General features: G+C 43.0%; 1 protein-coding gene across 2 annotated transcripts in view; it reads left to right on the top strand.

The window, feature by feature from the left end:
* Positions 1-12,770, top strand: part of cemip2 (cell migration inducing hyaluronidase 2) — a 75,521-nt gene extending 62,751 nt beyond the window's left edge. For both annotated transcript variants that reach the window (XM_020489629.2, XM_020489628.2), the window contains exons 17-24: positions 2,767-2,982; positions 6,499-6,710; positions 7,077-7,259; positions 7,467-7,689; positions 7,800-7,901; positions 8,189-8,334; positions 8,525-8,631; positions 8,845-12,770. In XM_020489629.2, the coding sequence (XP_020345218.1) occupies positions 2,767-2,982; positions 6,499-6,710; positions 7,077-7,259; positions 7,467-7,689; positions 7,800-7,901; positions 8,189-8,334; positions 8,525-8,631; positions 8,845-9,035 (1,380 nt within the window). In that variant the 3' untranslated portion in view covers positions 9,036-12,770. The remainder of the gene's footprint in view (positions 1-2,766; positions 2,983-6,498; positions 6,711-7,076; positions 7,260-7,466; positions 7,690-7,799; positions 7,902-8,188; positions 8,335-8,524; positions 8,632-8,844) is intronic.
* Positions 12,771-13,578: the final 808 nt, after the last annotated feature.

Here is a 13,578-nt window from a genome sequence, read left to right as displayed (position 1 = left end):
GTTTGTTTTACTCCATGTGTAACTCTGTGTTGTTGTATGTGTCGAACTGCTTTGCTTTATCTTGGCCAGGTCGCAATTGTAAATGAGAACTTGTTCTCAACTTGCCTACCTGGTTAAATAAAGGTAAAATAAAAAAATATAAATATCATTACCAAGCCCTGCAATGCTAAGAGCTGAGCAACAAAAAAAAAGAGTCCCCTCCTCCAGCTGGTCCTGGGGCTGAGTTCACAAACCTGTTCTGATAACACACTGAAGTCTCAGGACCAGAACATCCAATCAATCAGAATAAAACAAATTTCTACAGTCAAAACAAAACTATATTGCTTATTGGGAAACACAAGCACAAAGCAAAATGAAGTGACTAATAGTGACTAACTATTTGACCATGGTTACTAATCAAAACCTCAGAAAAACCTTGACAAAGTACAGGTTCAGTGAGCACAGCCTTTCCATTGAGAAGGGTAGACACAGGAAAACCTGGCTCCCTGTAGAGGAAAGGCTGTGCAACCGCTGCACCACAGCAGAACCTGAGACAGAGCTGCATTTCCTGACAAAATGTGAAAAATATAAAACAATTAGTGTAATTTCCCAAAATTTGAAACCCTTATTCATTATGTACATTGTTACGTCATGCCAATAAAGGAAATTGAAATGACTGACTGTGTGTGAGAGACTGACTGACTGACTGTGTGTGAGACTGACTGACTGACTGACTGTGAGAGAGAGACTGACTGACTGTGTGTGTGTGAGAGAGAGACTGACTGACTGTGTGTGTGTGAGAGAGAGAGACTGACTGGCTGTGTGTGAGAGAGAGACTGACTGACTGTGTGAGAGAGACTGACTGACTGTGTGAGAGAGACTGACTGACTGACTGACTGTGAGAGAGAGACTGACTGACTGTGTGTGTGTGAGAGAGAGACTGACTGACTGTGTGTGAGAGAGAGACGGACTGACTGTGTGTGTGTGTGAGAGAGAGACGGACTGACTGTGTGTGTGTGTGTGAGAGAGAGACTGACTGACTGTGTGTGTGTGAGAGAGAGAGACTGACTGTGTGTGAGAGAGAGACTGACTGTGTGTGAGAGAGAGACTGATTGACTGTGTGAGAGAGACTGACTGACTGACTGTGTGTGAGAGAGACTGACTGTGTGTGTGAGAGAGACTGACTGTGTGTGTGAGAGAGAGAGACTGACTGTGTGTGTGAGAGAGAGAGACTGACTGTGTGTGTGAGAGAGAGAGACTGACTGTGTGTGTGAGAGAGAGAGACTGACTGTGTGTGTGAGAGAGAGAGACTGACTGTGTGTGTGAGAGAGAGAGACTGACTGTGTGTGTGTGAGAGAGAGAGACTGACTGTGTGTGAGAGAGAGAGACTGACAGACTGTGTGTGAGAGAGAGAGACTGACTGTGTGTGAGAGAGAGAGACTGACTGACTGTGTGTGAGAGAGAGACTGAATGTGTGTGAGAGAGAGAGAGACTGACTGACTGTGTGAGAGAGACTGACTGACTGTGTGTGAGAGAGCGACTGACTGACTGTGTGAGAGAGACTGACTGACTGTGTGAGAGAGACTGACTGACTGTGTGTGAGAGAGACTGACTGACTGTGTGAGAGAGACTGACTGACTGTGTGAGAGAGACTGACTGACTGTGTGTGTGAGAGAGAGAGACTGACTGACTGGGAGAGAGAGCGAGAGAGATTGACTGACTGTGTGAGAAAGAGAGAACGATTGACTGTGTGTGAGAGAGAGAGAGACTGACTGACTGTGTGAGAGAGAGAGAGCGAGAGATTGACTGTGTGAGATTGACTGTGTGAGATTGACTGTGTGTGTGAGAGAGACTGACTGTGTGTGTGAGAGAGACTGACTGACTGACTGTGTGTGAGAGACTGACTGACTGTGTGAGAGACTGACTGTGTGAGAGAGACTGACTGTGTGTGTGAGAGAGCGACTGGCTAACTGTGTGTGAGAGAGCGACTGACTGACTGTGTGTGTGTGTGAGAGACTGACCGACTGTGTGAGAGAGACTGACCGACTGTGTGAGAGAGACTGAATGACTGTGTGAGAGAGACTGACTGACTATGTGAGAGAGAGACCCAATGACTGATAGTGTGAGAGAGACTGACTGTTAGTGTGAGAGAGAGAGACTGACTGACTGACTGACTGACTGTGAGAGAGAGCGAGAGAGAGACTGACTGACTGTGAGAGAGAGAGAGCGAGAGATTGACTGTGTGAGAGAGACTGACTCTGTGAGAGAGACTGACTGATTGTGTGTGAGAGAGACTGACTGACTGTGTGTGTGTGAGAGACAGACTAACTGTGTGTGAGAGAGACTGACTGTGTGTGTGAGAGAGAGCGACTGACTGACTGTGCGTGTGTGTGTGTGAGAGAGAGACTGACTAACTGTGTGTGTGAGAACTGACTGACTGATTGTGTGTGTGTGTGAGAGCGACTGTGTTGGAGTGCCCTCTAGTGTCAGGCTTGACTCAACTCGAAACATCCATTTTCAAAATGTCTTTCAAGGACTTCTGTTGAACGCTTTTCTCTGACACCTGGGTTGTTTTCACTAGGAACGTTTTGCTACGATGTGCATTAATGAATACGACTCTAACATACATTCAGCTCAACTCTCAAATACTGTCGACCTCCAAGATCAGAGTTAGGAAACCTACACACAAAGTTGTGCATCAATCACTTTCTAGGCCATACCTATCATCGTTGTAAGTCGCTGGTTGTGTTGTAGTGTGTATATATCTTAACCTATTGTCTGTGACAGGGGGGTCTGAAAGTGTTCTTCGGGCATCCGGGCCAGTGGTTCGAGGAGAATGACCTGGACGGGGATAAGAACTCCATCTTCCATGACGTGGACGGCTCTGTGACGGGCTACAGGGACGTGTATGTGGGCAGAGCAGACAACTACCTGATCCGTCACCCCGACTGTGTCAACATCACCCAGTGGAACGGGTTGGTCTGCAGTGGCACCTACTCTCAGGTATGGGGGGGGGGTACATTTGCCATAATGCCTATCACCAGTGACTTTATTCACTGCTTAGGTAACAGTTTCCTGTATCAGAAGGTCGGCTGGACCTCACTAAAGCCCCGTAGATCACTCCAATACTCCCTTCTTGTTTATTAAGCTCTGCTCCACAAGCTTCCAACATATCTCACTTCCCTGTTGAAATATGAGATACCAAACCCGTTCGTAGGGTTGGCTAACTATTGGGGTATGATTGGGAGGCATTTTTATATCGTCATACCGTCCTTCTCTCAATCCGGGACATACGGTATTATTGATTTAGTCCACAAGGGGGGCGCTGAAAAATAAAAAAATAATTTCAATAGAGGCTACTAGCTAAATATGCTAACGAGTGCAAACGAGAGATGAAAAATTATTTGCAAAGACAGGCAATCCATTTTATGAAGTTAAACATCCAGTGCATTCAGAAAGTATTCAGACCTCTTGACTTTTCCCACATTTTGTTACGTTACAGCCATTCTAAGATGGATGAAATAAATAATAATCCATATCAATCTACACACAATACCCCATAATGATAATTTTTGCAAATGTATTCAAATTAAAAACAGATACCTTATTTACATAAGTATTCAGACCCTATGCTATGAGACTCCAAATTGAGCTCAGGTGCGTCCTGTTGCCGTTGATCACCCTTGAGATGTTTCTACAACTTGATTGGAGTCCACCTGTGGTAAATTAAATTGGTTGGACATGATTTGGAAAGGCACACACCTGTCTATATAAGGTCCCACAGTTAACAGTGCTTGTCAGAGCAAAAACCAAGCCATGAGATCGAAGGAATTGTCAGTAGAGCTCCGAGACTGGATTGTGTCGATCATAGATCTGGGTACGGGTACCAAAAATGACTGCAGCATTGAAGGTCCCCAAGAACACAGTGGCCTCCATCATTCTTAAATGGAAGAAGTTTGGAACCACCAAGACTCTTCCTAGAGCTGGCCGCCCGGCCAAACTGAGCAATCGGGGAGAAGGGACTTGGTCAGGGAGGTGACCAAGAACATTGTAGAATGGCCAGACGGAAGCCACTCCTCAGTAAAAGGCACATGACAGCCTGCTTGGAGTTTGCCAAAAGGCACCTAAAGGACTCTCAGACCATGAGAAACAAGATTCTCTGGTCTGATGTAACCAAGATTTAACTCTTTAGCCTGAATGCCAAGCGTCACGTCTGGAGGAAACCTGGCAGCATCATGCTGTGGGGATGTTTTTCAGCAGCAAGGACTGCTAAGCACACAGCCAAGACAATGCAGGAGTGGCTTTGGGACAAGTCTCAATGTCCTTGAGCGGCCCAGCGAGAGCCTGGACTTGAACCCGATCGAACATCTCTGGAGACCTGTAAATAGCTGTGCGCAGCGACGCTCCCCATCCAACCTGACAGTGCTTGAGAGGATCTGCAGAGAATAATGTGAGAAACCCCTCAAATACAGGTGTGCAGAACTTGTAGTGTCATACCCAAGAAGACTTGAGGCTGTAATTGCTGCCAAAGGTGCTTCATTCAAGTACTGAGTAAAGGGTCTGAATACTTATATAAGTGTGATAAAAATTTGAAACAGTTTTTGTTTTGTTATTGTGGGGTACTAATGAGGGGAAAAGCTAATGTAATCCATTTTAGAATAAGGCTGTAGCCATAACAAAATGTGGGAAAAGTCAAAGGGTCTGAATACTTTCCAAATGCACTGTGTAGAGGTAGGAGCTACCGAATGTTTTTTGTTTGTTGAGTTTGGACATTTACAAGCGAATGTGAATGAGAGAGATTTTGCAAATCAACAAAGTTTTGACGCATGCTTGTCTGAAGGAAAGTCAGTACATTCTGTGTATGTGTGGAGTCGCAAAGGCAACGGGCCAAGCCTGCTCTGCTCGGAGAAGACGGCCAAGAACGTACAGGAGAACAAACAAATTCAGCCACCAGCAAGTTACGTTTAATGGTCGCCTTAATGTAGAATTAAAAGATAAAATGCATAAGAAATATCTTGCTGTCTTTTTGTAAACACAGATGTCAAATTATTCATATTGTAATTTCTGTTCGGCGTCAGACTAATTTCGTGCTTCAGTTGCACTTCACCAACAAGCGTTCTATCAGCAGGCAGCGCTCTGACTCATGTGTAGCCTAATTTCTCCTGTACTTTTCTCTGTGTTGCTACTTTTCTCCTGTACCTTTCTGTGTTGCTACTTTTCTCCTGTACTTTTCTCTGTGTAGCTACTTTTCTCCTGTACTTTTCTCTGTGTAGCTACTTTTCTCCTGTACTTTTCTCTGTGTAGCTACTTTTCTCCTGTACTTTTCTCTATGTAGCTACTTTCTTCTGTACTTTTCTCTGTGTTGCTACTTTTCTCCTGTACTTTTCTCTGTGTTGCTACTTTTCTCCTGTACTTTTCTCTGTGTTGCTACTTTTCTCCTGTACTTTTCTCTGTGTTGCTACTTTTCTCCTGTACTTTTCTCTGTGTTGCTACTTTTCTCCTGTACTTTTCTCTGTGTGCCTATGGTAAAATGCAAGATTTACTTCAGGCAATACATTAAGACATTTAGCTGGCATTCTTTCTATGATAAACATTAGAAATATGTTGGTCATGCATTGTTTTTGCAAAAAAAGACAGCTTTTTCATTGTAAGCTTATTTACTTGTGCACTTCTGTTGTCATCTGAAGAAAATGAAGCTATTTTCTGCCAAATGTGTTGCTTTAATGTATTTTCTGTGAAGGGAAACCATAGTTGAACATCCCTGATCACTTTATTGAAGCAAGTGTTAACTTGCAATATAAAATGCAACCCCTGTCAATACACAGCTGGACTCACCTGCTCCAGCTTTCTCCCATTGTGCTATTTACAATGAAAACATGTGTCTCAACCGTTCTGGGGAGCTTCGGTAAGCTTCATAATGTAAAATGATGTGACAGGTGAAATGAGAACGCAATCTGCTTTTTCTCCTCACGTATTGCACAAATTGACTGCAGGTATTTACTTAAAGTATTTACAAATATTAAGGTGTATTGAAAAACTTTGAAGAAATAGTTTCAACGGTATTAAAGGTATTGGAAAAACCATCTCACGGCTATTTCCAAATACCCCGGTATACGCTATATCGCCCAAGCCTATCTTGAGGTCCTGCTTGTTTCCACAAAGTTTGGTAAATCCTCCTTTAGTTTTAATGCACCACAGTTATGGAACATCTTACAAAACAAATGACATCTGGATTCTCTGGTGCCGACAGGGCCGTTTAAAACTCTGTTGTTTAAATGAATTCACTGAAGTGTGCAATTGATTTTTATAACTTATTGTAATAACCTGATGTAATGTATTTATAGCTGTCTTGTAGTTTAAAATATATATTTTTGTTGCTGTATTGATGTCGATTTTCTCCTCAGGTCACCATTGTAAACGAGACACTGGTCTCAATTGGATTAACCTGAATAAATAAAAATGTTTAAAAGTAGTTACTGAACTCTATTGGTCAACAACTTCTACTGTCTTTCCTATCAGGTGTATATCCAGACCCAGGGAGCTCCCAGCCTCAGTCTGTCCATCAGTAGAGATGAGTACCCTGAGGCTCCCCTGGTGCTGAGAGGTATCAACAGCCAGCGGGCGCTGTCCCAGCAGTACCAGCCTATCCTCATGATGAGCAAGAGCTACACCCTGCACTGGGACGGCCCGGCTCCCAGAGAGATTGTCCTCTCCCTCATCAACTTCAACCAGTGAGTGACACATTGGGACGTGTGTGTGGGTGTGTTTCTTTAAAAAGCTGGTTGATCTGCGTCTTGCACTCTGTCTTGTTTGTCCATATTGAAACGGGTCTTGGACTCTTCTCATTTTCTATGCAAGGCCTGGGCCTGAAGGGCTCTGCTTTTGACCGTCTCGTGTGTGTGTGTGTGTGTGTGTGTGTGTGTGTGTGTGTGTGTGTGTGTGTGTGTGTGTGTGTGTGTGTGTGTGTGTGTGTGTGTGTGAATGCGTGTGTGTGAATGCGTGTGCGATGAAAGGCTATCTTTGCGTTTGTCAGTGAGGTTAGTTCAAAAGACAGATTTTTAACCTTCATCGTCACCTGTTGTCTCCTCTCTCTTCAGAGGTGACTGGGTGCTGGTGGGCCTCTGCTACCCGCCTGATACCACCTTCCAGGTTATGGCTGACATCAACGACCGCCAGAGCAACACCTTCAATGACATCACCGACTACGGGCCCTTGTACTCCCTCGCCGAGCTGGAGAAGAAGCCGCTGGAGAGGAAGTACTTCTTTGACCACAGTGTGGGGTGAGAGAGTCACTTTATGCCACTGTCTGAATATCTCCTGGCCCTCTTTCTTTGGGGTGAATCCAAACTTCCAATTAAGTGTCATTTTCAAGTGAACATTTTACTTAAGTTCTGATTTGCCCCTCTGTCAGTGTCTCTCTCTCTCTCTCTCTCTCTTTGTCCCTCACCTCTCTCTCGATTGACACCAGCCTCTCTGCTCTGTCCTAGATTGCTGTGGCTGTATTTGCAGGCGAGGCAGAGACGCGACGGCCACAGCTACTGCTCGGTTAAGGGCTGCGAGAGGGTGAAAGTGATGGCCACCACGTCGTCCTCCAAACTGACCTGTAACTGCACGGCCAAGGCATACCCCAAATACACCAAGGCCCCCTCGGCAGTGGTCCCCATGCCCACCCTCAGCACCCAAACTTGCAGGGACTGTGGAGCCTCCCAGGTCAGTCTACTACCCCCCCACCACCACTTTCGTTGTTACATTATTATTTCTATTGGAAAAGGCTTGAGCACATTAAAGCCCTGCTTTTGAATCTGTGTGTTTTCTGGTAGCTGGTGTTTTCCAGTGACCCGTGGAACGCCTACCTCCAAACTCAGATCAAGTCTCTCAGCAGCAAGGAGCAGCATAGTGGAGACACACAGTCCTTCATCACTGTGAGTACCACAGGTTTGAAATAACATGTTAGTACGTTATGTGTTTTTGTCGAGTACATTGTCCCTGTGCATCACAGTGTGCATGTTGTTGGTGTGTTGATTTTTCTATGTTCTCGACGCAGTTGTTTCCGTATAACATTCATAATAATGTCCATCAAAAAGCCATTCTAAGTGTTTATAGAATGTTTATGAATAGAAAAGCACCATCCCATGTTTTAAATCTGTATGTGGTGTCGCGTTCCGGCGTACTTCTTATCCACTTTTCTACAATATCTTATTTTCCTCAGGTGAACCGTGAGACGTTCTCCTTCACACAGCCAGGCTTCTTCCTGGTCTCTGTGGACGCCTGCTCTGGAAAAGTCACAAAGAAGTCATCTTTCTCCAAAATGGACTCTAAAATGGAGCAGTATTTTAAAACTGGAATACCAAAGAGGTGAGGGGAAAGGATTCAACCTTTTGCTGGTTGGAGTTAGAACTCAATTGGTGGTCTGTTGCAGTCCTGGGTTGAAATACTATTCATGTAGTTTTTTCTTGTCTGGAAGAACTTTTGGCATTTTGATGAAAGACATTTGTCTTGATTGTGAATCGATTAATCCTAATTGGTTATATTCTCTTATGACTAGGTCAATAGTGCTTCTGGGAACGCGAGGGCAGCCTGATGGCTTAGCCGGTGTTGCACAGTATCTGGTCCCCCTGGGCATGGCCAAGGCAGCAGATCTGCAGAGTAAAGGTTGGTGTCACTTTCAGATGGTTCCCTTTCGTGGGTGCAATGACTATAGGCCAGGTCTGGTTTTTCTATCCTGTTCTCTGGCCCTTGTCACTATTTCCCTCTTTTACCCCTCCTGTCTCTCCAACTGTCTTTTCTCTGCAATGTATACTTTTTATTCTGTCTCTGCTCATCTCATTACAGTATTTTCCACATGACACTTTTTTTCTCTCACAGAGAGCCTGGTGTTTTGGGGGTTCCAGGGTGGCTCTTCCCCCCCTCCGTGGGCCTCTATCCTAGCTGGGCAGGGTGAGGAGGGGCTGGGGCTGCAGGAGCGCTACCTCCCCCTGGGCCTGGAGGCCTACGGCTGCACACAGACCAGCACTCGCAGAGACATGGAGCTACTTAGGACCGCCACAGGACCATAGTGACCAATGAGAACACAACTTACCCAAAACACAATCAACCAGCGAATGAATGTGAACTTCTATTATTTATTATTTTATTGGCAAAGATGTTTACTAATTTGTGTGTGTGTGTGTGTGTGTGTGCGCTCACATGCCTGCCTGGGTGTGGTGTAGTGGGATGTGTGTGTGGGGCATGGGGAGGGTCTGTAGATGCATGAAAATATGCACTTTCCTAGTCACATGATTTGCAATATCAGCCAGTCATCTCACTGAGCCATGAATTCATATTCAGCCTTCAATGAAAACAACCAAAAAGATGCTGCACATCTACCATATTTCAACAAATTAGACTGGAAACAGGAAATCAATGGGGGGTGGAAAGCAGATGAACAAAGTAACCACATCAAACTGGTGTGGTCTATCACTCCTATCCTGTTCCCCCTGGTGGGTTTCTGTCTCAGGCCAGTCTTTGACCGGTCTGCTGCTCACCACATCTATAGACCAAACGCATCATTAAGAAGAGGACTGACAAAGCAAACCAAAGGAAAAACACTCATTATTCCACCTTTGTCCCCCCCCCCCCGTTTGTTTCCTTGCACGCCCCTGGGGGGGGAGTTTTGTTCAGCTACTAGATCTGTTGAAATGGGATTTTACTAAACAAATCATCTAAGTGTATTAGAATGAAAATATTTTCTATGGGATTACATTGAGACTGTTGCATTTTCAACAACCGTTTTTTTCCCCCCAAGGATTTGTCCTTTTTTGTAAGATATTTATTTGATCTCTAGACAGTGACACTTTCCCCAGGGCTGGCTACGCGTGTAGTGGAGATGGGTTGTTTCTCTTCTTTTTCTTCTCATTATCTCATCATTGAAACGGTGTTTCCAACTCATTTACCTTTTAGGATGGTTATGTGCACTCCCCTGCGTATTTATTTGGACAGTGATGCTAAAATGTTTCATTTGGCTTTATACTCCATTTTGGATTTGAGATCAAATGTTTTATGAGGTGACTACAGAATGTCACCTTTTATTTGAGGGTATTTTCGTACGTCTGTTATGAGGGTTAGAAATTAATGCTCTTAATGTACAATATCTAGTTCCCCCCCATTTGAAGGTGGATAAGTATTTGGACAAATTCACTTGTAGTGTATTAAATTTAGTCGATAACGTTTAGTATTTGGTCTCATTCATACAGTAGCACTCAATGACTACATCAAGTTTGTGACTACACACTTGTTGGATGCATTTGCAATTTGTTTTGGTTGTGTTTTGGATCATGTTGTGCCCAGTAGAAACGAATGGTAAGTAATGTGTTATGTCATTTTGGAGTCACTTTTATTCTAAATTAGAGGTCGACCGATTATGATTTTTCAACGCCGATACCGATTATTGGAGGACCCAAAAAAGCCGATACCGATTAATCTGACTATTTTTTTATTTATTTGTAATAATGACAATTACAACAATACTGAATGAACACTTATTTTAACTTAATATAATACATAAATAAAATCAATTTAGCCTCAAGTAAATAATGAAACATGTTCAATTTGGTTTAAATAATGCAAAAAAAAAGTGTTGGAGAAGAAAGTAAGTGCAATATGTGCTATGTAAGAAAGCCAATGTTTCAGTTCCTTGCTCAGAACATGAGAACATATGAAAGCTGGTGGTTCCTTTTAACATGAGTCTTCAATATACTATAATATAGTTTTAGGTTGTAGTTATTATAAGAATTATAGGACTATATCCGTCTATACCATTTGTATTTCATTAACCTTTGACTATTGGATGTTCTTATAGGCACTTTAGTATTGCCAGTGTAACAGTATAGCTTCCGTCCCTCTCCTCGCTCCTCCCTGGGCTCGAACCAGCAACACAACAACAACAGCCACCTTCGAAGCAGCGTTACCCATGCAGAGCAAGGGGACAACTACTAGAAGGCTCAGAGCAAGTGACGTTTGAAACGCTATTAGCTCGCGCTAACTAGCTAGCCATTTCACTTCGGTTACACCAGCCTCATCTCGGGAGTTGTTAGGCTTGAAGTCATAAACAGCGCAATGCTTGACACACAATGAAGAGCTGCTTTCAAAACGCACGAAAGTGCTGTTTGAATGAATGTTTACGCGCCTGCTTCTGCCTACCACTGCTCAGTCAGATACTTAGATACTTGTATGCTCAGTCAGATTATATGCAACGCAGGACACGCTAGATAATATCTAGTAATATCATCAACCATGTGTACTTAACTAGTGATTATGATTAATGCTAGCTAGCAACTTACCTTGGCTTACTGCATTCGCGTAACAGGCAGTCTCCTTGTGGAGTGCAACGAGAGAAACGAGAGAGAGGCAGGTCGTTATTGCGTTGGACTAGTTAACTGTAAGGTTGCGAGATTGGATCCCCCGAGCTGACAAGGTGGAAATCTGTCGTTCTGCCCCTGAACAAGGCAGTTAACCCACCGTTCCTAGGCCGTCAGTGAAAATAAGAATGTGTTCTTAACTGACTTGCCTAGTTTAAAAAATATATATATTAAATCGGCAAATCGGCCCTAATTAATCGGCCATTCTGATTAATCGGTCAACCTCTATTCTAAATATGTGGGGGGACTAGATGCATAAATTGCATTCAGTTCTAAACAGTAAAACATGTATGAAAAATACCCTCACATAAAAGGTGGCATTCTGTACTGTATCGTGAAATAAAACATTTGATCTCAAATCCAAAATGCTGGAGTATAAAGACAAATTTGAAGTTTTATCTTCCCTGTCCAAATAAATATCTATGGGAATGTGTTGTTTATTATGTATCAATGCCTAAAGTATGTGTTTTACAGGAGTCCGAAGGACATTTTACAAGGTAAACAGTGCCTTATAACGAACAGACTAGTAGTCCATACCAAAATCAAGGCTTACTGTACCTCTCAGGTCTCCGTAGGTGATTTGAGCAGGGCTCCCCACTGTGGCAGTGATTAGTGACTTTCTGGATGTGATTGGGAGTATTCTTTTTAGCTGGTGAGCCAGATTTCACAAATAAATTGTAGAAAATGTGCAAACTCTGCCTACTTGTTACCCCGGGAAAACTAAATGAATGCAGCCATTGTGAGCGATTCTCTGTGAAGGAGAAGGATCTGCTTTTTAACCACTGTTATGTTGTAAATATGTTTTTTTCTTGTGCTTTCCCCCCCCCCCCCAAGATGCACAAACCAAGATTGAGCTCTTTTAATACAAGTATGTCGGTGGTGTGGATGAAAATATTGAGAGGTTGTCAATGGTGAGTGCGTGGACACAGTGTGAGAGAGTGCCTTTCAAGTTGATGTTAGTTGTATTTGACATGTTGATTCGCTACTCATGTTGATTCACTACTCTTCAATCAAACCTTTTATATTTGACATTTCACATCATTGCTCTTCTGAAATTGGGGAGTTGATAACCATTTATACTTGTATGATGGTGTTCTGTCATCGTTGTTCATGATCTTATTTTAGCTGATGTATTCAACACAATCAAGGATGCCTCTTCAATGACAAAATGTTATGCACCAAGGAATCCGATTACTGTATAGAGTACACTTAGGTTAAAGATGGCACAAAAAAAAGGTTAGGCAGGGAGACTACCAAGAACTGTGTATTCCTGTAAAGATGTGTTGCCCCCCCCCAACATTTTTTAAATGTTGTCTAAGGCTCATGGCAAAATGTAAAATTGGTAGCACTTAATAATAACTCCAAGCAATAAAGCATTTATAATGGATTAGAAAATAGTTTATTCCTTTATTCATCCTTCATTCATATAGGTCATTATAAACCATTTACTGATCATGTTCTGTTTACGTGGCCTGGTCTAGAGTGTGGACTATTTATACTTTATAAGTGAGTCAGTTTCACAAAACCCAGATTAAGCCTAATCCTAGACTAAATTGCACTTTTTAAACTGGACTAACTGCATTTCTCAGACATAGTTTAAAATGGTCTCAAACTTGCCCTAGTCTAGATTTAAAATGTCTGATTTCCAGAAGGACGATTAGAGTTAATCTAGATCTAAATGAAGGCTTAAATGAAACCAGGCCAGAGGCAGGTTTAACAACAGATTAATGGATGTTGACCCCGAGGTTGACCTTGGAAATGGATTACCTGGACTATTTCAATGATGATTACAGAGCACCACCGAGATCGAACAGAAGGGCAGTTAATGACCGGAGCAACCCACTGAATGATTTTGATTAAATCCATTTCTGTGACCATTTCCATATGTACAAAGAAAATGCAGCTGATATTTGTTTGCTTGAGCAAGGCTTTCATTTGACTCTTTGGGGAAGGCCCTTCCCTACAAGTACTGACCACCATGAGGTTTTTGGCATCTGGAACCTTCCATCGTGAAACAGGACATTTATGTTGTGTAAGTGAACCAACTATTCAGAATAGCAATGCTAGAGTGTATGTGCAATGCTACAGTGTATGTTTTAATTTTTTAATTTTACCTTTATTTAACTAGGCAAGTCAGTTAAGAACTAATTCTTATTTTCAATGACTGCCTAGGAACAGTGGGTTAACTGCCTGTTCGGGGCAG

The sequence above is a fragment of the Oncorhynchus kisutch genome, linkage group LG8, assembly GCF_002021735.2.
Source record: "Oncorhynchus kisutch isolate 150728-3 linkage group LG8, Okis_V2, whole genome shotgun sequence".
Taxonomy (NCBI): domain Eukaryota; kingdom Metazoa; phylum Chordata; class Actinopteri; order Salmoniformes; family Salmonidae; genus Oncorhynchus; species Oncorhynchus kisutch.
The sequence above is the reverse complement of the archived record's forward strand: the minus strand, read 5'-3'. Positions and strand labels throughout refer to the sequence as shown.